The 25,264-nt window shown below is 41.8% G+C and overlaps 1 protein-coding gene across 4 annotated transcripts in view; it reads left to right on the top strand.

The window, feature by feature from the left end:
• Nucleotides 1-25,264, top strand: part of LOC144114041 (intraflagellar transport protein 74 homolog) — a 42,309-nt gene that overhangs the window by 15,108 nt on the left and 1,937 nt on the right. Inside the window, exons 4-9 of one of the 4 annotated variants that reach the window (XM_077647486.1) lie at nt 1,401-1,526; nt 3,490-3,726; nt 8,070-8,170; nt 9,570-9,657; nt 15,281-15,466; nt 18,717-18,847. In XM_077647486.1, the coding sequence (XP_077503612.1) occupies nt 1,401-1,526; nt 3,490-3,726; nt 8,070-8,170; nt 9,570-9,657; nt 15,281-15,466; nt 18,717-18,847 (869 nt within the window). Of the gene's footprint in view, nt 1-1,400; nt 1,527-3,489; nt 3,727-8,069; nt 8,171-9,569; nt 9,658-15,280; nt 15,467-16,809; nt 16,864-18,716; nt 21,629-25,264 lie in introns of those variants that run through there. The other 3 variants (XM_077647485.1, XM_077647483.1, XM_077647484.1) reach the window with 3 other exon arrangements.

Genomic DNA, 25,264 nt, shown 5'->3' with positions numbered 1-25,264 from the left:
TTGGCTGAGGCTTTTTATTTGATTGGTTGGGAGCCTCAGGATCCTTGCCTAGCCAAGGATAGCCGCTAAGGCTGCCTGACTTTCTTTAAGGCTTTTACCATTAGCCATTTCCAAATTTCTTCTGCTACGTTATTACTAGCCAGTACAATCTTTTTAGGTCATCTACACCATCGACGATTTTTCATATTCCTAAACATTCTACAGAAAACCAATTCTATACCTTGAGCTTGTCGCATGATGGCCTTAGCTGCCTATGTGCCATAGAACCCAACACAACACAACATGCATGTAGTTGTCATTTCTATCTCATTTGTGTGCATGTGTTGATGCAAATGCAGTCCCTTAAATCTGGTTCACTGATGGTATTGCCTTGCTGAGTCACTCAGGAGATGAACTGCAAAGCATTATCAATGAGTTAGACAGGCAGAGCAGAACGGTGGGTTTAAAAATTTATATGCAGAAAACAAAAGTAATGTTCGACAGTCTAGCAAGGGAACAGTAGTTCACAATTGGTAGCGAGGTGCTGGAAGTGGTACAGGAATATGTCTACTTAAAGCAGGTAGTGACTGCTGATCCGGATCATGACAAGGAAATAACTAGAAGAATAAAAATGGGGTGGAGCGCATATGGCAGGTTCTCTCAGTTCATGAATGGCAGTTTACCAGTATCTCTCGAGAGAAAAGTACACAACAGTTGTATCTTACCGGTACTCACCTACAGGGCAGAAACGTGGATGCTAACGAAAAAGGTTCAGCTCAAGTTAAAGACAATGCAGCAGGCTATGGAAAGAAAATTGATAGGTTTCATTAAGAGACTGGAAGCGGGCAGAGTGGGTAAGGGAACAAATGCAGGTTAATGACATCCTAGTCAGAAGCAAGAGGAAGAAATGGGCTTGGGCAGGGCATGTAATGCGAAGGCAAGGTAACCGCTGGTCCTTAAGGGTAGTGGAGTGGATTCCAAGAGAAGGCAACAGTAGCAGGGGGCGGCAGAAAGTTAGGTTGCCGGATGAGATTAAGAAGTTTGCATATGGTGGACACAGCTGGCAAAGGACGGGGTTAATTCAAGAGACACAGGAGAGGCCTTTGCCCTGCCGTGGATGTCGTCAGGCTGATGATGATGATGATTCTCTCTGCTCTGCTTTCTTACTATCCCTCTTGTATTTATTTCATCCTACCTATTACCCTTGTTAGCTCCTTCATTTTCACCAGTGTCCAAGTAACAAGTGGCAGTTTCCATGGCATGGAAAACATCTTTTGGTTTTCTTGTTGGTATTGATTTAAAAAAAAAAAACAACCACTACCACCACTTCATGCATGTATTTACCTTACGTTGTTGCGAGGTCAATGCATACAAAACCGCCTGATGATGAGCTTAAAACTGAGATTTCCTTGGTGACGCAGGTAAAGCAGGAAGCAGTGAAGTTGTATGAGCGATTGAGAGAGCTCGGAGAGAAGAAAGCAGCCTTGGAAGAGGAGCAGAAACAACGTGGCACCCCAGCCCAAGAAAGGGAGCGACTGCTGGCTCAGGTGCGGCGAAGTATGCTGTTGTATCCTTGTATAAACACCCTAGATCACAGTTATTGCATTCCAGCTCCACTTGCGCAGATTGCCTGTTGTGAGCACAATGTGTAGGCATGAAAGTGTCCAAGTGGAAAGTGAAAATTTAAGTATGTTAACTTACTATGCAATGAATGCTTTCATTTAGTGTGAAAATAAGCTCATGAAGACGAAACTGTAGTCTTTTGATTGCGCCTGTCAGGCATCAGTTTTTCATGCTGTCACTTACCCAGGCAGAGTCAATAGAGAAGGGTAGAAATTTTCATGGCTGTAGGAACTATATCAAATGTCTCCAGCACTCAGTGGATTGCTTCTGCCAAGCTAGCTAGGGAAATGAGTACAGATATTTCGTGTTGCATTTTAATGTCCTCAGTTCTAAGCTGGCTAGGCTAGAGCTGGTGAGCTTGTAGTAATCGCTACAATTCTGTTGCAGTTTTTAATTGTATGGAATATATTTGCATGTTTATGCATGTGGAGATAGAGCAGGTGGTGGCCTGCTATGATGCCAGCTTTGTTGGTGCATGTGGTTTTCATGTGGCATTATGTATTTTTGAGTAAGTTTACATGCAGTTCCTTGCTTGTATAAACTGAAACCACGAAGTAAATTACTCGGGACATTGTGGTGCATATGATGACTGGATCCTGCTGTTTTTTTGAAAGCCTACATGTTGTGCAGTCAAAGAAAACTATGTCCCAAAAATTTCATGCTGCTGCTACTTCAAGAAATTATAAATTTGTACTTGAGCTTGCACATGTTGCCATTTAGCATCTGCGGAAAATTTATGTCCACATTTTTAAAATTTATGCATTTCTTTTACTGCCTGGGGAGAACTTACAATGTCAAGGATGTGGTTCTGAAAAAAGCACTAATAGGTGTTTTGTTGGATGTTATAAAGCTTTGATGAAACTTTTGACTCTAGTAACAGGAAAATTGTTGGTAACTTCAGGTAATTATTTGGATAATGACAAAATAAAAATATGCTTCTGCTTGCATGAAATGGCCTCCAAAATAAGAGTATAAGTTTTAATCTTTATTAAGTTTATTCTGTACAGTTTTCCTTTGTAACTATATTGCTGTGCTTGGGTAGATGTTAATGAGTATAATTACTCCTTTATTTCAAGCTTTATTATTGCAGAACGTTTTTTTTGTTCCTCACAAGTTCGGTCATGTCCAGCTGGCACACCCTATGTACACGTGTCAGTCATCAGTTTCCATGATATACATGATACACCTTCTGCATTATTTGTGGTGCACTTTGTACAAAAGTGACTAACTGACAGTAGTCAGATTATTTGCTGTTTCCTAGGGGGCTGCTTCCACCAAGCTTGCTAGGCTTGCAAGACAATGGACAGCAGCTTAGTATAAAGAAAAAATGTTGCAGAGCCACTGGGGAGCTTTGCAGTGCTGAATGCTAGCATGGTCACTCAGCAGGAACTGTGCTATCCAGCAGTACATGCAGTTCACAGAAGAACAATTGAAAAAGCAGCAAATGAGAAGCAGCTGTGTCAGGAAATTTCAGTGATGACAGAGAGAGTACAGGTCATGAATGCAACATGTGACGTCCTGTAGGCCACTGAAGTTGGCAGATGTTGAATTCACCGTGCGGCAAAAACAGTCAAGTTGTGCACTGATTTAGACCCTCTCCAGAGGCACGCAAGTCTTGCATGAACGGAGAGTAAGTGAAAGGAAGTGAATTAAATGTTTTTTCGAAGAATTCTTCAGGGAACACATTTCCTGGGAAGTGCCTGAAGTGCTTAAGTTCCTCCTGAAACATTTAATAGGCATCCCCGAAGGTCACACATGTTTCGACACACTATAAGCTGATTGCCTGCGGCTTACTGATGCAAGTGTAAAGTTGGGAAACCCATGGAAAGCTCCATAATAACTGGACAGCAGAGTGTGTCAGTATTTTATTAATGCCAAGGGTCGCAGGTTAAAGAAGACAACAGTGAGCTGTCAAGCATGGAGAGGCAAGCATCTGAGGCACGGGAGCGCCTGGGAAAACTGCAAGAGGAATTGGCTCAGCTTGACCAGGAGTTGGAGGAGCATAATGGAGAGCGACGCGCAAAGTATCGGGAGCTCCGCAAACGTGAGGAAACTATGGATGCTTTCCTCGAGAGCTTCGAAGGAGCTCGTCATGATGAACACAAGCGCCAAGAGAAACTTCAGGTTTGGCAGCTATGCACTATACTGTTCTTTCTTTTTTGCCTACCAACTCCTAAATTGTGGGCTGCACCTCCCATGCAAATTAAGGCACTTTTGTACTCTGAAATATGGTATTATTGAGTAGTATCTGAACATAGCTTGAACAAGGGCAGGGGTTTTGTGGAGATGATGTTGGTACAAATTTTTATGATGCCCTTTTATTGCAATGCTTCTTTGTCACATTTCTTTATGGTGTGGTTTTATTTGTGCACCTTAGTGCAAAAGTGATTCTCGGTTTAACAAACTTTTTGAAGCCAAGAATACTTTGAATGCTTTTGGTATGTTGGCTGCACAAAGAAAGGCCTAAAAATGCTGTTGTGGTAATGTGCATAGACTGGTGCAGTGGCTGCACTGGTGGCTTTTACTGCTCAACTACTTTTACTTTGACAGCAGAGTGGATAGATTTACTATGGAGGCACAGAGTGTCGCCACCCCACTGCTGAGAGATCTCCAAAGTTACTGCATCATTAGCACTGAGCAAGGCCACCTAATACTGTTATGGCATGAAACCAGAGTGCTGTACAAAAGTTTGGTTGAGCAAGAGCAGCTACAGCTGTTTGCAGTCAGCTTTTTTTTCCCCCATTATTTAACCCATGCATAAACACATTTGGCTGGAATGATTGGACCATGGACTTAAAAAAAAATGATGGACAATTTAGCATAGTTAGCCCAAATGCTAATTTGGTGATCTAGCACTTTAGTTCTCACTTCGCGGTTTCACTTCATTATCTACCGCCTTATTATAACTCTAATGACGACCACCTAAAACTCCAATCATACCTTCACCTTAATAATGACTGGTGCAACACATGGTTAATGACCTTTAATGTATCAATGTGCAAAACCATCTCGTTCAGCCACAAATTTTATAATTCTAACTACACATATGTACCATATTCAAGATGACTTAGTGTGTCACATATCCTATTACAAATACATCAAGGTTAACCTTTTTTCAGATCTTTCTTGGTCCTTCCATATCACATCCATATGTGCTGTCACCTCAAAGTGTTTAAGGTGCCTATGCCGTAATCTCAGAACTTCTGCAAATATTCGTAAACAAGCTTACCTTACATTTAATGCGAAAGCATTAATTGCTGGTCCCATTATGAGAAAAGCCGGCAGTGTGCGTGTTCGTGTGTGCGTGTGTGTGTGCGCGTGCTCGCCAGGTGGAACAAAAAATCCATACAATGGGAAGAAAAATAGCGCAACTTCATCAAGCAGCCGTATGGTGCACACAGCAAGCCGAGCACCGCCATTTCAAACAACCATATGCATGTTGTTCCTCTATATATACTCCCGACTGGCCAGCCTCAGAATGGCACCAGTTTTCCAGGCAACAATTGTACCAAAATTGTGATACAACCATTAGTCATACAGCGTTCCAGGTGGTGTCATACGATTTCTCATTGCATATAGCTTACATGTGCTAGTCAAGTTCGACGTTAGCTTGTGACAGGGATTCGGACCAACGACATATGCACCTTCAATTATACACCTTCCCAGTCTCCTTACCTCTTCCCTTAAGGTGTGGTTGAGGTACCCACTGAGATGTGAGATGGTTCCTGTGCTTTATCCTTTCCTCAAAAACCGATTTTTGTATATAAATTGTGATGCAAACGTTCATTGTACAGCATTCCGGGGGGTGTCATACACACGTGTGTGCGTGTAAGCAGGAGTCAATGCACCCACTGACAGTAATGCTTTCGCATTCCCACACATAAGCAGTCTGAAGTGTCTCTACCGAATTTTTGTTCGTCCACAGCTTGAGTTTGCTTCTCCCATTTGGTCCCTCTATCATAGCAACATGGTCACCATGTTAGAATCTATCCAAAACAGAGCTGCACGATTCATTTCAAACTTAGTTCAAGTGTCACTCAGATTAAAACTGATCTTTCGCTACAATCTTTAGCCATACACCGTGCCATCACTCTCTTAACTCTACTTCATAAGTATGTTCACTTCAATAGATAATGTCCACTTCAATAGATCATATTTGCTGGACCTTGATGTTCCATCTCGCATGACTAAAAGATGGCACAATCACCTCAGTTTTACATGAATCTACGGCGATCAATTAGCTTTCAATTCACTGGCATTTCTTCAGCCCATCAGATTATATAATGACCTACCATGCAGATTCATTCCATCATCAACTCATCACACATTTTACTGTAGCCGTTGCTTAACATGCCTTCGTTCACATCTTTTTATTTTCCGTTTTGCTTTGCTACAGCTGTTAAGTGCCATTTTGGTGCTATGTATATTTTGTATTTATGTTTTCATTTCTTTTTTTTTTTCATATTTGTAGCATTTTGCTTGCCATATCCTGAATTATTATTGTTATTATTCATAATAAAATAAAAAAAACGGAACGAGAAGATATTGCTAGCCGCGGTACCTGCCATCAAAGCCTGAAGCACCTCAGCTGTGGCTAGTAGAAAAAAAAAGGGAAAGGGAGAGCGCAGGGAGGGAAAAAGAGCGGAAGGATAGAAAGAAAGGACAGGGGTAGGGTGACACTGTACACAATATATAAAAATATACAGGGATATCATGAACTGCACTATATTGTGATTCGTTTGATTATGCACTGATAATAACATGAGCCACACGCATTTTATTTTATTGGTGTGCTTTAACCTGTATAGTGTATTTCTCTTTTTATTTTTCCGTCATTTGGTTTCCTCCTTTGTACTCTAGTCATGTGTTCAAATATTTTTTACTATGTATTGCTTTTTTTTTTTCTCATTCTGTATTACTTAGAGTGTTTTCAAATGCACTGCTCAAAATTTAATGCCCCCTTACACAATGCCCTATGAGCCTGTAAGGTATTTCAGATAGATAAATAGACAGACGGACGGGACCAGACCGGTCCAGACGGGACGGGACAGACGGATGGACGGACGCGACCACTAATGTATAGTCATATACTTTGTGGCCATGTATAGGGTAAACTTTGGTTGTTCAGGGTTAGTAATGTTATTGCTTTGTTTAAATTAGCCTTAGACTCCTCTGTATATGCACCACCCTTTGTTGAAAGGTGGAAGAGTTCTCTTCTGCCAATATTTACACCCAGAAAAGTTTTTGTAGTAAACTTAGGTTAACTCTGGGTTATCCCCACCAACTTGCATTTCTCAAAAGAAGCTGAGGGCACGTGCAGCGGCTAGTAAAAAAAAGACTGCTTTCAGACTGGGAAAATTTTTGTAATAAAATCGGGACCACAGTTTAAAGTCTTTTGATAAAGATAAAAAGTAGACATTTCAGTAGTCTTCTATTGTTAACAGAAATTTCTTTTATACCATTCTTTATTATCTAATTCTTTAACTTTTGTGACCACCAGTGTACATTCACTGCAGAGTAAGTTCTAAAACAACAAGTCAGAACACAGTTCTCGAGAAACGTGTGTCATGTCAGTATGCTTCCCATGACTACGGGCTAAGCTTAAAGGGACACCAAGGACAAAAAAAGTTGGTCTATGGACAGGGTACCCAGTTCTAATCACAAAGAGACCACTTTCACCGGAAACAGAGCTTTTACAAGGTAGAAAAGGCCAAACAGTGAAATACAAGTGTCAGCATCAGCGATCAATTTCACAGGCAAGATGTGTGTATGGATACCAATTTTTGAGTGCGGATCTGAGAGGCTATGCAACGCCATCATTCACTGCAAATCGGTGGCAACCCATCCTTTTTGGTAAGGTCACGAGTCTGTATCGACTGGCAGAAAGATTAAAAAAAAAATCAGATTTTCTTGCCAATAAATGCGTTTTTTGCTGCCAGACAAATGTCAACATAGCCAGAAAGAGTCAGAGAATAAATTTTTACTGAAAACAATGATTGGGTGGAGTTGTCCTCAGTGTCCCCTTAAAGAGCACTTTGCTTCTAGTCCATACTGCAAAGAATAAGACCATAATTGGATGATGTTCAAAGTTCATCGTCATCATCATCAGCCTGACGACGCCCACTGCAGGACAAATAAACATCCTAGAATTTCAGGAAGTTCTTTTTTACATCACTCTGGCTGTCTTTGACGACACTCAGTTATGACATTAAACAATTTTGTGTCCCAACAAGAACTGACACTAATACAGACTATTGTGCTATTAATGCACAAGAACACACTGAGGAACCCGAATTTCTAACTGTTTCCAGGACAGCAGAATTTCTCAATTGTCATTTTTTTACCATCTGAATACTAAAAGCCCTAAAACGTACGTACTGTAGAGTACATGACTCTGCATGCATGCTCACTGTAGAAATAAAGGCTTGGGCGAATCACCATTGGTATGACTTTCTTTATCATTGCAGGTGGAAATTGTACAGCTTCTGGAAAGTTGCTCACGCTCGTTACCACATTTTTTGGCTTTACCAAGCCAAGAAGAAATGGCTGTACTCAAGGACGACCTGATGTAAGTTTATATATATGCAAGAAAAACTGACTTATGCAAGAATTCAATTCATAACCTAGTTGCATTATAAAACTGCACTTGCTGCTATATGTGCATTCTGTATGTAGCAACGATAATTAATGCATCTGATGAAGTAGAAACTGCATCAGCCAAAATTTTTAATTTCCTTAGGGAAATTTTCGATTTCCTTAGTCGGTGTGCCTAACATTGTCTGTTGACAATTCAGCATGCTATGGTGTTGTGGTTTATGATATTGTATTCAACCTGCAGCAGAGTCAACTTAAAACGACTGCTTAAATGAACTGCCAACTACCATTAACTCTTTTGAACTCTGATGTTAGCCAAATTCTGTTAATTCGCCTTTTCCTAATTATAGATCATGTTCAGAAGTTCTTGCAGGTTGTAGGCTTTATGGGAAAAAAAAAAGGTTGTTAATCTAAATTTGAAGTGTAAAATGTCAGATAATTCAAAATAGACAGAATCACTGGCATATAAATTACAAGCACGACTGACTATGCTGCTAGAAGTACTAACAGAGATATTTCCTATTGAATTAAGTTGTGGGGCATGTGCCAAGAACGGTATGTTTGAACTGGGTGCTTCAAGCATGTTTCAGACACTCGCAAAGAAAAAGCTGCAGCCACAGAGAGGGGAAGGATTCATAGATGGAGCTGATGAGTTGGTGTTGCCAAGGGCGGATACATGGCAGGTGTAACTCTGTCTCACTAGTGCAGTGTTGTGAAAGCTGTGCCTAAGGTCAGCTTAGTATCTGGCCCAATTTAAAATGTTTGCATATGACAGCTGTATGTGGCTGGCTGCCTGTGTTGTTGTGGGTTGTCGAGATTCATCAGCATATGAGTTTTGGCCAGTGAAGTGGTGTTTCTAATTGCAGTCTCTTGTAAGCTTGGCACCTGATCAGATAAAGCACCACTAAGCAGTTTTAGTGAAACAGCAATGGTGACATTGACCAAGATGTCCAGGTATCACATGTGACCGTGGCTGAAGTGGAAGCTTGTTCATTGTGCAGAATAGTTCTTTGCATGCAAATATCAGCCTGCCTGCCAGGTTTTACACTGCATTAATACCATAAGGCAATTTGCAGAGTGCTCATTTCCAAGTGGGAGTGCATATAGATAACAGCAGGTGTTTCAAGTAATTGTATAATTTGCTACAAACACTTTGCATGTCTTTTATTTTGAATTTCAAATATTTGAATGGAAGTTGCGTGTTATAAATAGGGTAGAATAACTGAAGTCAACTGTATTTAAAAAGACAAAATAGCTATATAGATCTTAAATTTAGTAGCATGCATCATCTGTATGTGCTTTTTGCAGAAGCTTTCATAATTATGTGCTTAATGTTTAATGAAAGCTATGCCTAAAATGTTGAACTGTTTCAGATTCAAGGAAAATGAAATGGAAAAATCAAAAATGACTTTGTCTGCTCTGGGTATGGAGCAGAAGAAGTTGGCAGTAGATTTACAGAAGGTAAAAGGAAGCACCTGCACCTCAGTGTTATCTTGGAGCATAACCAGGCGCTAAAGATGTTTCGCGAGTCTCTTGGTTTAAGGAATGGCACCAGGATATTTGCAGTGGTGTGGCGAAGGAGGGGGGGGGGGGGGGGGGGGGGGGGGGGCATTTTTGGCCGGCATGATGCCTTCATAGTGTTTCTCCTCATAAAGATCGACACCATCTTCATACATTCTCTTACCAGCCATAATTAAATGCAGGAACCAAGATGTTTAGTGCATTTGTTATCAAATAAAAACTGATTAGACTGAAGGAAGCACTTGACAAATTTTTGTGGAGGCACCCACCACCCCTCGCCTCCCCTTGGCGCCGTCACTGCTAGGCTGGTAAATAACATTGTAGTTATTTCAGTCCATATATTTTATCCAGCAACAAGTTGTCTTTGTGTATTGAGAATGCTGTGAAATTTTGCTTCATAAGACTAAAAGTTGCGGTTTGGCATTTCAGACAAGCAATCTGATTAGTAGTAATTTTGCTGCCGCGGTAGCTCTTAGGCTATGGTGTTCGGCTGCTGACCCTAAAGATGTGGATTCGATTTGGCTGCTGCGTCACATTTTGATGGAGGTGAAATGTTAGAGGCTTAGGCACTGTGCAATATCAGCACATGGTAAAGAACCCCAGGTGGTTGAAATTATCTGGAGCCCTCCACTATGGCGTCCCTCATCACCTGAGTTGCTTTGGGACGTTGAACCTCATAAAACAAAAACCGATTAGTAATTTATTTCTGTATCCTTGAATTAGCTGGACTAATTTCTCAGTGCATTCTTGTGTATCTATGATTCATTTTTTAAATTACTTTCACATCAACTAGCCAATATCAGCCTTGCATTGGCAGTGGCACTTGTGGGCAGACATTCTATGGAAGTTGTCAGGTGGCGCAAGTATTATGCAAGAATGCGCTGATTTAAAAAGTTTAGATGAGCGTGAAGTTGGACTAGTAGTTAGTTTATAGCACATAAAATTAGCATGAAAAATTATGGAGGGCACTTAAAACTACTATGGTTTGAAGGCGAAAAATTTTATTTTTTTCATTCCTTTCTAAAGACACACCTACTTATTAGCATGAAGTAGTAAGGCAGTGCACTAGGTTCACCTTTATTCACCATCAAGCAATGTGCTTTTGTGGCCTATAGGTTGCACGATCTCCTTGCAAAGGTATTTAGTTCAATTCCCTGCACCTTTGAAAGAAATTTTTTTCTTTGCTAATGATGCCAGTGAGGTTTTGTGACCACTTTTTCTGGAAGCCGGGTTTCATTGCTGATGAGCCATATAAGGCTTTCACCTTAATAGAACAGGACTAAAAGGTGCAAAGAATACGAGTGCTACTAGGAAGTGAAAGTTTACTGCGAGCGACGCAATAAATAGGAGTGTTCAGAACACAAAAACACAACGGCAAAGATAGTGGACACGAAGCACCAAAGACACCTGAACACTTATGGTGTTTGCTATACTATAGCTGTCAAGGTATGCAATCTCTCTTGCTAGCCAGGTGACAGAGGGTGGAGGGTGCGCTGACATAACTGATGCATGAAATAACTGAAGCTTTTATGATCAGCAAGAAGTTCCAGATTGTGTCAGCCCTTATTGTGCAGCTTCAAGACATTAAACTGCACATATCATTGCCATGTCTGGAAAACTGTGCGTTGCTGTACATGCAAGCTCTCTAGAACATGGTTAAGTCTCGTCAAGCAAAAAGTTAATTGTTTAAATTGGCAGGAGCCATGCCCTTAGGCTGGCAACACAATAACTTCTGTATTTTGTGCTATGCGAAATGACAGCAATATGTACAGGGAACAAAAGTTATAAGGTCAGATTGGCTCTGCCTGAGGCAAGCTGTAAAAGGTAAATATTACCATGATGAAGAAAGAAGAATGCTGGGATCAAACTTTCCTGCCGATGTTCATTTGTTTGTCAGTACGTACTGTGGCCTCAGTGAGGCTATTGCAGTAGTGGGTAGGAAAAAAAAACAACAGAAATCTCAAACAGAATTCAAGCACAAAGATCAAAATATTAGCAACAAACAATGGCTTTCAGGCGGCAAATGCCAGAGTTAAATGATGAAATAAAGAAGCTGTATTTATACATGTCAGTGTGACAATAAATAGGAGTAAAGTTAAGGCTGTGAGAACTTATAGTGATGGCAGGCTTATTAAAGATCAAGTAAGTACTATTTAGTGGTACAAAGCATTGAGAATGAACCAGTGTGTGTAATAATTTTGGGAATTCTGTGCGGTTACAATGTGACCTAAAGTTGCAAGACCTAAAGCTGCATAATGGGAAGATGGGGAAAAATATCTGCCATAGTTGTGGGAGGTGGCATATACTGATTTCTTCTGAACTGATTCTAACTTTTCATTATTGGATTTCTTATGAGGGTTCCAGATGACACAGCTGTAATCAGAAATGGGATGGACGACCGTTTTGCATACAACAGTTTAGTTTCCTTTCGGGCCTTGTGTAATGTGCACTGCAGGTATCCGACACATTTTAAAGCTTTGCTACATGCGAGAGCGGTATGTTTTGACGATTGCGTGCATATCCGGGAAAAGTGGGAGTATGCGAATGTTGAAATTTTCTAATACAAATCGAATGCGAAAATGAAAAAAGAATGCCTTCAACTATTAAATCGAATATCTGTCTAGTGTGAAGAAAAATTTCAGAAAAAGATATGTAGGCAAATGCTGTTTACCTTTCTTTTTTTTCAAGATATTGGGTGGTCTTTGCACCTGAAATAAAAAAAATCGATGAATGACACATGACTGCCAAACAAAAATAACGTGATGGGTAGCAAAACCTCGTTAATTCGGACTTCAAGGGACTTGAAAATATGCCCCAATTATCCGAAGGTCGAGTTACCAAATGCCCTGCCCTTTGAAAACAAAAAATGCCAAAAATTTGAAAATGCGGTAAAGCCTTGTGAGGAGACCCCATCGCACAAACAGTGGAAAGCCCGTGACGAGTGCAGTTCCGGCGTGCTGGAAGAACAACGTGAACATAAGAAAAGAAAGCGCATATTGTGGTCGGAACAGTGAGACTGCTTCTAAAGAGGAAAAAAAAAATGCTGATGGCCTAGCTCTGTTAGGCCAGGATGTACGTAGCGAAAGCACGCCGACTTCTGGATCAGAAGAGTCAATATATGAAACCCGTGCATTCACTAGATGCGCCTTTTTCATGATTAAACCTTGAGCCATCGTGGCCGAGTGGTAGCGTCTCCACCTCAAACCCCAAAGGCCTTGATTCGATTCCCAGCCTCGACACAGGTTTTTTGTTATTCAGTGAGTGTACGGGGGTTTCAGTGGCTCCCATAGATGCCGCCACTGAGTACGTTGGTTAGCGGTTAAGCCCGTAAAGGCGGGTAAGGGCGGTTCTGTGGCGAGGCGCACGGCGTCCGCACAGCTGCGGCAGTTGCTAGGCAACGACTCAAGTCTGTCTGTGCCTCCTCGGAGCACCGCCACAGCGAAATCGGAAGTTCGTGGCCAGTGTAGCTTTCGCTACAAAAAATTATTATAGCGATGCGCCAGTAGGTGTCTGAAAGTGGCGCGCAACTGGATTCGGACGGCTGGCGGCTAAGCTCAGAAATCGAAACTACGCGGCCAAGATATTTTTTAGCCTAGCGAACGGGGCCCTCCTATCGTCGTCACGCCTGCCATTAAGCGCACGTCAAAGGTTCGCGGGTACAACGCACTATGCAATAGGTGGGATTTTTACTTGATAACTTACCGTGCCGGTGACACCTTGACTCGGCCTCTCTTCAGGAGTCCGATGCAAACATCCGCAAGCGGGCTTTCCCGCATATCATAGCTGACCAAAACGAGATGGCAGAGCTCACGCCAGAAGCATAGAGTACAGTAAGAAACTCTATGTGCCAGAAGAGTGTGGGCTTTACTTATGTAACACATTATGGAAGGATCAAACAAAAAACTGCGCACTTACGTGTTGCGGTTGTCTGAAGCGGGTAGTCGGCCATCTTGTTCTCATCACGTGGGGTATGTGGGAAAGCCCACTTGCTTAATTTCGCACGAGGTCCCAACGTGTCAGCATCCGAATGTGACCGGTCCACGCGATAAACGACAAAGAAAGCGAAGAGGACGCATTTGTACTGTTTAGCTTTAAACTTGAAACTCGATCTTCGGATAATTTTCCCACTTATTGTGGCTTTACCACGGTCGGATTCGTGAAATTCATCGCGGTATTCGATCGCGATGCCGAATTCCGAATGCCGAATTTGAGCAGCATGCCGAATAATACGAAATTTTCGAATATTTGAACGTTCTTGAATATTAATTTCTTGAATTGGATATGAACTGCAAAACAAATATATTTGATTCGCATTCGAAATTTTGAATACTCGCGCACTCATAGAGAAAAGTAAAGCCCGAGATATTTATATTCTGATACTCTTTGTAAATCCTGACCGCGAAATGAGTATGTGAAAAGGGAGGGAGATGTGCATCAAGAAAACGGCATGAAAACAGTTGTAGAGAAATTGATGTTAATTTGTCATTCTCTGCACCACCTACAAAATATAGCAAATGAGTCGAAGCCCGTGTACTGTGCGATGTCAGTGCCCGTTAAAGAACCCCAGTTGGTCGAAATTTCCGGACCCCTTAACTATGGCGGCTCTCATAGCCTGAGCCGCTTTGGGACGTTAAACCCCCTTAAACCAAACCAAATGAGTCGAAGATAACGTTGAACACAGTCATCTTTTTACAAAAGTTGTGTCAGTTGAGAACTGGAAAACCTGTTATATAAGGAATAATTTCTACTGCAAACGCCTGTCCCATTTTGGAATTCGATTATGAACAATTCAAAAACAAATGCTGAAATCATTAAGCATAGATATATTAAAGCATTGAAGCAAACAAAATAGATGCCTCTAGTTGCACTATAGTTATACTCGTGAGGCCATAATTTTGCAACTGCTACTACTGTTAAGCCTTCTGTTTCCAACAAATCATGCAGAATTCAAACAATTGTTTAACTAGGGTAGTAGCAAAAATTAACTATCAAGTTTTTCTAGTTAACTGATTAATTGGGACGTCTGATGTACAAAAATTTTTGACTCATGTAACTGAATGCAAACTGCACAATTGTTTTTTCACCTTTGAGCTAGCTGTTATGCGAGTTCACAATGGCCAGCTTGCTGTTGCAAGACTGCTCTCTGAACTTGTAAATAAATCCTAGCCTCCCAGAGTGTATGGGTCATGTTCTTTGTGAATTCACCTCTCTATGCTACACAGCCTTGGTTATACTGCAGCAAGCGTAGCATATTTTGTAAAGAATTTGATCTGTTTCTACGCCTTCCGCACTGCATATCACATTTTAAGCCAGGAAGTGTGCCTATTGTTTTTCTCAAATCACTTTTCTTACTGCAGATAGCACTTGCATGTTTCTAAATTAGGTCACATGTCCAGAAAAATGTGCAGCGCTATTTCTCGGCTGTCTTGTGCTTATGCATGCCCCTTTTGTCTTGAAAAAATTGAAGAATGTGGCTGAAATCTTCTCAGCTTTAATCTTGGGCTGGAAGCATATCAGCTCCACTCCACTCATATGGTTTGAAGAAAATGAATTTTCTTTGCAGATCGAACAATTAGAGAGCAAAGTTCAACAGGAACTGGACACCCTCAGGCAGAAAATCAAACAGATGGAAGAAGACATGGTTGTCTTCAGTGATATAGACAAACTGAGAAGCTCTTCAGAGCACAAAAAGCAAGAACTGATAGCCGAAAAGGAAGCTCTGCAGATAAAGAAGGGGCCAACTAGAAAGGTAAACTGCTTTCAAAAGTTCTTGAGTGCTTTCATATCAGGGTTTACTTAGGAACTGTCATACACATGTGTGCCAGCTAAATACATTTGAGAGATTTACATAGTAACCAGGCTCGCTTTTAAGCCTGTTTAGAGGAAAGTACCTCAGGGTCAGCATAATATAGCAATTCCATTTTGATTCCATTCTGTGTACTCCTTTTTCGTTCTTTGCGATTGCCCCAAGCAAAGCCCCACCCCTACCATCACTGGGCTTGAGCCAATGACGTTGATGGAATGCAGGGTGTGGCATAAAGTCAGCCACAAAGAGCAAAGAAAAAGGGGGCAGGGGATAATAATGGAATCATTACAGTATATCAGCCCAGGCTTGGTAGTTTTTTTCCACAAGTTTAAAATTAAACTTGGCAGCTGTTTCTGGTCACCAACAACAATACTTTTGAAAGTCTGAGGAGACCATGCTCTCAGTTACGCTGAGTGAGGATCTAATGCTTATCAGCACACTAAGTCTGCCTTTTTTTTTTTCACTTCAAACTGTGTAACACATTTTAAACTTCAAACTTAAGGCTTGTCAGTTAAAGGATGTGAAAAGGGTCTGTATTTTTAGAGGACCAAAATGCGTTATTTACAAATAGAAATAGCTGTACTTCATGTTTGTTGTAGGTAGGAGTGAGAAGGAAAGCCCTCATTGGCTTCAGGTTTTTCCTTGTGGCTTTTATCTCCTAATTTCCCATGCATCCTCACTGAAATCAAGAGTTGGACGAAAACTCGTCTGGTCGCGGTGAATCATAAAAAGTGACATTAAAGACGCCGACCACAACAAAGAAAAGAACACACAAAAGACGTTTCGGCTCCCATGCGGGAGCCTTGTTCACAGTAAAAAACGTGAAGTGGGTGCGCAAGCTTATGTATGCTTGAAAAGGGGGCGCAGAGAGCGTGCGTAAGCAGTTGTCAGATTGCCGCAGTTTCGGTTCAAGGTGTGACCGGTCGTTTGTATAATGAAAGATTCCAGGTGAAGGCGAGAGAATTTCCTCTTTTCTGCCGCATGAACTTGTGCCTTGTCCCAGTCGATAATGTGCTGTTTTGATATGCAGTTTTCGGCGATAGCACTGAAATCCACTTTCCTGTTTTTAACGTCGTTTTTGTGATCTTTTAGGTGCCTTTCGAAGTTACCAGTTTCGCCAATGTAGATGCAGTCGCAGTCGGCGGGTAGAGTGACTGCAGTCGATGACGAGCGAAAAAGGCTTAATTTTCTAGGGCTGTCAGCTTCTGTTTGCACTCAAGTATCCTTGCTTGAAGAAGGGAACGTTCAGCTATGGTGTGATAACACTGTGTCCGAAACTTGTGCAGACAGGACGAATCAAGTGAAGCGAATGAGGAATAAGGGCTAGAGACTTGCAGGTGAGATTGAACTGAAGGTGGCCTTTGAACGATGCCACGATGCCTCAGTCATTAGTGCTTTTCGGTAGAGGGTTACGTGCCAGGTTTTCTCACTATTACATAAGCTTGTGCTTTGAAGCATCCATTTATACCACTCCAAATGATTTAGCACACACAAATAGTAGTACCCTTTAGCATTCCACTATTGCTGAAAACTGCTCTGCTTGTGCTGTGCCATAGCTGCGCTTTAACCGTCTTTCAATTTGAGCAGTCTGTACGCATGCCACAAGGATGGAAGAAAAATATCTGGGCAGTAATAGGTCACAAATTCAGTAATACCTGCCCTCATAGGTTTTAATAATGTGCTCCATGAAACATTTTCATCTGCAACCTCTAATTTACAGCTTATATGGGCATAATTATTGAATAGAGAATGACTGAGATATTAGTTTACAGGCGAAAAATTCCCGTTTCAGAACATTTATGATACGGTTGCTGTAAACTACTGCCAAAAACTTTCATGAAGCAGAAGTAGGGCCATCAAAACAAGCTAAAAGTATAATGTTTACCTGTGTCATTGGTGCCCACAGCAGCTTTAGATAAAAATTTAAATTTCTCCATTCTAAACAGGCAGCTTTAAAAAAAAAACATCTATTAGATTTTTACTAGAATCCAACATATGGCAGTGACAGTTACATTGCAGTTTTTTTTTTACAATGGCATGCACTATGCCACACCTAAGATGTTCTGCAGTTTTTAAAAATAGGTTTTAGAAGAGCGCTTTTTTTTGCATAGCATTGTCAATGCTGTAGTGCATCAGAAGACATGCTAACTAGTAGGCTGGTTAACTAATATTGAACAGTTAACTTTTTAACTATTGCTGTTAATCTCCTTTCTTATTGAAAGGTGTGTGGCCCACCATAAGTAATATCCTTATTAGTTTTTAGAATTTAAAAAACTCAGCTACCCTCGGCGCTATTTTGGCTATTTCGAAGAGTTACATGCATTGGAGGGCTAGCTTCGCCTGCAAGCTTTTTGAAAGTGCATGTATTTTGGCACGATGTAGATATGCCAAACACCCAGTATTTTCTGGTCTATGGGTCACGCTATCGTCCAAGGCCTAAACTGCCCTCTTCCATGAACTATTGCCCAGCAGACATTTCAGCAGAATACTCCTTGGCATCGATGCCCAAGTCCAAGAAGTCTGGCCATCTTGCACAGTTTGCTCTGGTACTTACAAAAGGCATACAATCCACAAGCTTGCTGATGTTGTGCCAACGAATATTTCAGAGAAAAAAAAGCACAAATCATACACCTTAGTGGTCATAGGAATGCTAAGAAAAAGCTGGTTCCCATCAGATGTGTAGAGAGTTCTAGAATGCCCTCTTTACATTTCTGTGTTTTAGTAGTTAAAATGCAGAGCACCTTTCTCCGTCACTGATGATCTGACACAAAGCAAAAGCTTCCCTCATTGTGAGAAACGTCTTGATAATTGTGTTTTGTGCCTCATGATGAAAGGCAGAAATATGAATAAGGTTTGATGCGTGCCTGTTTACCTTCTACTCAGCACCACAGGATGTTGTGTAAAAGTACTCTTTAAATATACCCTGCCTTTGAATATCAAAACAGGAGGAGCATGGATGATCATATAGCTCTGTTTGCCCAAGCAAGCTGAACAAGCTGGAAGTCCATTCACTATTAGGCAAGATTTACACTTAGTACAATGCTGCCAAATGCTGGTGCTTAAGGGTGCCCCTGCAATCATCATTGCTTGTGCTGACCTCAACTGAACAGCCCTTCACAAAAAGCACAGTTTTTGCATTTCATCATTTATCTTACTTGCCCTTATATACTGCTCCTCTCTCTCTCTCTGGAAGGTGGTGGAAGAGTTGCAAGCTCAGTATGATGAAGCAAGAGCTGTACTGAATGAGGAAGAAGGCTACACACGCTTAGTCAACCTGGAACGTCGTTGGCAACATCACGAGCAGAACAACTTTGCCGCACAAGAGTATGTCGAGGCTAAACTCGCCGAGTACAACTACCACCCTATCAGACAAAATGTGCAGGCACTGCTGGAAGCTTACAATGCTGCATTGCAGGAAAGCCTAACAAAGGCATCTTATAGTTGAAATTGCTGCAGTCATGTTGTTAAAGGGGCCATAAACCACTTCTTGAGGATAGCTAATGAACACGTTTGATAGGTAGAGTACATCGCTGTAAACACCTCTGCCAAGTTATAAGGTCCAACACAGCACATAACGTTTGCAAACGAAATGAAAAGTAAGCTGTCCTTTGTCTCTTAGGCTTGCTCCTTCAACTAATTTATGCTGTCATAGAGCAACCACTATGCGATGTTAACAACAGTGGGCCCCCCAGGTGGCCATAGGTGCTATTCATCAAGGTAATAATAAAAGCAGGGTTGCCACCGGCAACATTCACCAGCCACAGCCTTTGTAGGTAGTACATCACTCCCAGGGGTAGTTGAGAGAGATATAATGGAGGAGAGTTTAAACTGAGGGAATTGCAAAAGCTAACTACTGCACCTCTGATTTCTCCGCTTGTGTAGCTGACTTGAAGCGTTCTTTTGGAATGACATTGATTGCAAGGCACTCAACCGATCCCCAAACATTTCTCAGTCAGCCGAGAGGTATTTCAAGTCTTGCGTAGGGGTTTGCACATGGGGGAATTTCAGCTTAGCTTTAAATTAAGCAGACAATTTCACTTACTACAGAAGCAGAAATGCAGGCTAGATTAATGATGCACAGCAAACATTGACTGAAAGAATGAAGACTGGTCAGGAACCTAACTGCAGACAAAAGTGTCCTCAACACTTTGCTTGCTCTTTTTAGTTCCTACACAAACTTTTGTTGAATATTTTTCAGTATTTTCACTTTCCAAGATACAATGCATGAGAGTAATTTCCCTCTAACATGATAAAAAAGAAGAGAATTATTTAGTTTATGTAATACCAAGCTGCAATGCTGGAAAATACTAGCAGGTGTCCACACTTGAAGGGGCTATGAACAAACTCTGGTATTATCACCCCAGTCATATACACTACCCTACATGGTACATAGCATTCATGGAGTTAACTATAGGCTCTGCTTCATTTCTAGCAGAAAAAAGGTTAGTACTGCACAAATGAGACACGACAGGACAACAGGAACACAAATGACAACACTGCGCCTGTGTTGTCGTTTTTGTTCCTGTTCTCCTGTCGTGTCTCATTCGCGCAGCAATAACCTTTTTTCTGCAATGAACCAACTAGCCCGCAAGATCGTTCTACTTCATTTCTAGCTCTGGGTCTTTCGATTTGTGTCGTAAAACAATTGTTGGGGGCCATCAGTGCACCCAAACACTGACATTCTGCTTAACAACCAATGTAATATGAGCAGGTTTACCATTGGCAATAGCAGATGGATGCAGCCTTGTTAAATCCAGCGCTGCTCTCGTGAGAAAAGGGACAAAAGAATCTGAGTGGAGGGTAACACAAAAGAATAATGTCATACCCTGAATTTCTCCACGGTTGCTGGAAGTTTAGGAAAAATAGTAAGCATTCTTTGTGATCAACAAAAAGGCGCTCATACTTTAACAGTACACTCATATTTAAGTGATGTTTAACAGTGAGAGCACAAGATGACAGAAATGATGGCCAATTTAGTGTGGTTGGTCCAAATGTGAATTAGGTGCGCAAGCACTTTGGTTTGGTTTCGGTTCAAGGCTCGCTTTTAAAGGTCAAGCAGGCTTCAGACAAAGATCGGCGAAATTGGACTTCATCTCCGCCTTAAGGGCACGATGCAAAAGCATTAATGCCTATATATACAGAATTGGTCATTCACTTTACATTTACAGATCGCTGGCAGTCCTCATATGACTTCTGGTGCAGTGGTGCAGCAGTTAAGCAATGCGCCACTGCCGTGCAATAGCAGGTGCGCCACCAGTGGGGCTTGTGAGACCACCTCTCATGACCAATCATTAATTAAACTGCTGCCTACCGTGGTGAGCGTTTGCTCACAGTCCGGTAGGCAGGTTGTGATGACATCATAAGGTGACGTGACCTAGGGCCTCTGGGGGGCCACCCAGGAAGAGGCTTTGGACAAACATCAGCGATATCCGAGAGTGGGAGTTATAATGCTAGCGCACTTAAAATTATAGGGGACACTTAAGATATGCCTTAAGGGTATGACGCGATAGCGTAATGGGTTAATGTCCATATATGTGGGATTGGTCATTCTCTACTTTACATTCATAAATCCCCGGGAGTCCTCTAACACTCCTGGCACACTGGTGCGGCGGTTAAGCAATGTGCCACTGCTGTGCGATGGCAGGTACTGCCACTGGCAGAAATTGTGCGACCCAGGTTGCTCTTCCCGAGCAACCTCTCACGACCAGGCATTACTTGCCACAGTGGGCAGTTTGTCCACAATCCAGTGGGCAGGCTGTGATGATGCCACAAGGTTACGTGGCCTAGGTTGCTTCTCTGGGGATTTCTTCATGGATGTTTCGCTTACATCCAACGACGTCGATGATGACACAGGCGATGACACCTGCTTTTAATCCAGTGGGCACACAGAGGGACTGTACAAACTGCTAAGCGGCTGAGTGGAAGCTTTAGTGAAATCTGCTCCGGTCTCCTTTTTTTGAAAAAGTTTATTCTCCCTCTCTGCGACGTGGGCTCCTTAAAGCTATTGCACTAAAAAAAAAAAGAAAAAGGATGAAACATGCAGAATTGGTTTCCTAAAGGAATATGGTGCAACAAAAGAAGATGTCACAGCCTCCAAGGTTGCAGAAAAAAAAAAAAAACTAGAACCACACGCCTGAGAGGTCACATAAGTATAACTATGAAGCCAACAGTCACCGAAACCAAAGTACACAGAGGAATGTGTCTCTTTTTTTCTTTTTTATAATTTGCAATGTTCACCAATGGGAAATTAAAAAATAGTTTTTTAGGAAAGGAAACTGCGCAGTAACTGTCTTACACCTCGTTGGACACGCTGTAAGGGAAAGAACAAAGGAAGCAGTGAAAGAAGAAAGGAAGAAAGAGGTGCAGTAGTGGAGGGCTACGGAATAATTTCGACCACCTGGGGATCTTTAACGTGCACTGACATCACACAGCACACGGGCGCGTTTTGTGTTTCGCCTCCATCAAAACGCGGCCGCCGCGGCTGTGTTTGAACCCGGAAACTCCGGCTTAGTAGCCGAGCACCCTAACCACTGAGCCACCATGGCGGGTAATGGGAAATTAATAGTGTAATTATTTTATCATTGAAAGATAACTGATTACAAAGTAGAAGAAGAAACAACCACATGCCGCCAGTAGGATCCGAACCCACGATCTCCGAATTTCGCATCCTGTGCTCTACCAACTGAGCTATGGTGGTGGCTGTCCAATCTTCGACGTTTGGGGGTATTTTATGCTAAATGTTGCCTAACCTTGAGAGTGTTCACGAGCGCCACCGCCACCCTCGTTCATAACGGTGGATCCCACCAGCAGCATGTGGTTGTTTCAGTTATCTTTCAGTGATAAAATAATTACGCTGTAAATTTCCCATCGATAATACCACAAATTAAAAAAGGAAAAAATGAATCAAACATTCCCCTATGTGCCTTAGTTTCGGTGATCGTTGGCGTCCTTCATTTCTGTGTCATAACGAGCCCCTCATTTCTTTACCCATGTCTGCTCGATAACAATCATAGGGTTTAGATTCAAAAGTAAAAACCTGCACTCCCATACATAACACAATTCCCCAATACAGATAGTACACACAGTCAGGCTATTTGGGTCATCACTGCCACACAGCTCTGCCTTGCACTTGTGTATATGTAGTTTTTTTTTTCTTTTTGCTTCGAAAGTGTGCCTCTGGTAAATAAAATTTTTGATTTGCTAAGTGCTTACCCATGATCCTCTGTGTTCACCCCATGTTTCTAGCACTAAAAATAAAGGCTTTAAAAATGGTTCCCCACCCTTAGCAGCAGATGAGCAAATTTCTTTTAGCACAATGCAGCTTGTTATCTGAGCATAAAAAAACTAAAGAAAATAGCTAAGCTACTGAAGCTTTAAGACCTGACAGATGCCTGAATCTGATTCGGGTTACAATCTTTGGGTGGTACACATTTCACTTAAAGCTTGCTCACTGACAAGTTGTTAGATATGCACTTCACAGTCAGTATGTCATGTAGATCATACACAGTGAAAAATTGCTGAACTGCATCAATAATGAAACCGATTTAATAAAGAGTTGCACTTCCCTTTTCTATGCAAATCAAATCTTGCCTTAAAATCTAAAAGGCATTCTAATCCAAATGAAAGTGCTAGGTGTTCCAGTTTGCACCTTAAGAGCAGAGATTATTTTTTAAAAGTACTTTCTTCACTTCATGGTTACACAACAGAGTAGTTCAATCCTTTCAGCAGGTGCTTACCATTGAAAAGTATTTTTTTTTTCCCACTTGAACAGTCTATGCTGGCCTCAAGAAAGCCAATTAGTCAGGTTTCCAATGCAGAACACCAACAGTTAAAAAGTGTCACAATGGCTGGAAATTGTAACATCAAAATACTGGTATTTGTGAAATGAGTACTCTAGATATCAGGGAATCACTGTGCCCTTTTTTTTTTAAATGCACATGATGCAGAAAAAATTATAGCGGGTGAAAAATCTGCCTACATGAGTATGTTGAAGGATTTGCTACCAAGCTCACTGTTCCGAGAAATATTATTTACCGTGTTCGCTTGCAAATGTGAAAAAGCACCCCAGCTGCGATATGAAAAGTGCCAAGTTCATCTGAAACAAAAAAATTACTGCTAGCTACAGAACACTTTCAAATATGAGCTGCGAATTTGCAATGTAAACCATACTGAGCAAAGTGCCTGGGAGGTTAAATTGTGATCTATTGACAATAAAGGTAGCCACGACCTTTTTCATTAAAAGGAAACCGCATGGGATTTTTGGACACTGAGCTGATCACATTATATTTCTCAGACCTCCCTTCTTTAGTTGAAATAATTTTTTTTTTTATGAGCAAACCAATTTCAGACAGCAAAAAAATCAGGAAACCGAAAATGGAGTCTAGTGATTACAATGACCCACATGACACCACAAATGTTAGCAAAATGGCTGCGTGCATAATTCATAATTAATGGCTAAGCTGGCAACTGTAGCAATAACCAAAATCATGAAATGTCTGCAATGATTGAAAACAAGCTTGAATAACACACTTGTTGAGCCGTCATGTGGATTGCATTCGTTGTATCCGAGGTACGTAGTAAGTGGACTTCTCATATTACACCTAAAGATACAGTTCCCAGACAGAAGTGGCATTCATTTCTTAAAGGAGTGTGTTATATGCATCTATTCCTTCAAAGCAGACATTATCGTGGCGCTTTACAATCTTCTCAGTATGGTCATGTTCTTCTAGCCGAGACCCTCACCACAAACCAGCTGCTTTAAGGATGATAAAGCTAAATGCGGTAGAAATATTCATGGCAGCTTGTTGCTGGTAGGTCTTTCTAACCAGGTTCCAGGTGGTCGCAAAGTGCTCGTACTTCGCGCATGATGTCTTCACCAAAGCACGACAATGCCATATTGAAGTATGCACCAACATCTCAGTTGGCATACACCCAGATGTGCATCAGGCACGTTGCCACAAACTCCTTGTGACTAATCGCGTGGGTTTTTCGCCGTGTAATGTGACTAGGCATTTAAAGAATCAAATGGCAGCCCTATTCTCGAACTGACCCGGCGTTGCAGCATGTGCACTTTCACTGTACAGATATCTGACATGGCCACATATCAGCGCCGAGTCCGCGTCACTTAGGGCGGGCAGAAAGACATGAGAAGCTCCTGCTTGTATAGCTGACAACAGCCACGCTGCGGAAGGAGTGGTATAGAGAGAGAGCAAACTTTTATTTATGTGATTAATTTGCAGGAGCCGGGTGGTTGGGGTCCCTAGTCCAGGGCTCCGCTGGCGGCAGCTGACTTGAGGACTAGCTGATAAATCCAGGTTTGCTGGTCCAGGTTATCACCGGTCAGGGCCTCCTCCCACTGCTCGTGTGTTGGGTGTGGCACTATTAATTTTTTCTCTGTTTGTCGTGGCATTCCCAAGATGTGTGGTAGAGTACGGGGCTTGCTCCACACCAAGGACAGCAAATGTGAAGACTTGAATATGTGTCTGTTTGTATTCTCCTCCAGTCAATGGCATTATTTGAGGAGGACAGTTGTTTGTGTGCTGGTGAGAAATGTCGTCTTTCTAGCTTAAGGTGTTCTAGCCTGTCACCATACGGTCCTAGGAGAGGGGTGGCATAGGGATGGGGATCCACCCGGTTTGTGAGAGCTCGAGCTAGATCATTCGCTACCTCGTTTCCGGCTAGGCCTTTGCAACCAGGTGTCCACAGAGTGGAGTTGTACAAGAGTGAGAAAGGTGGCCATAT

This window comes from Amblyomma americanum, chromosome 1 (genome assembly GCF_052857255.1).
Source record: "Amblyomma americanum isolate KBUSLIRL-KWMA chromosome 1, ASM5285725v1, whole genome shotgun sequence".
NCBI classification, from domain to species: domain Eukaryota; kingdom Metazoa; phylum Arthropoda; class Arachnida; order Ixodida; family Ixodidae; genus Amblyomma; species Amblyomma americanum.
The sequence above is the reverse complement of the archived record's forward strand: the minus strand, read 5'-3'. Positions and strand labels throughout refer to the sequence as shown.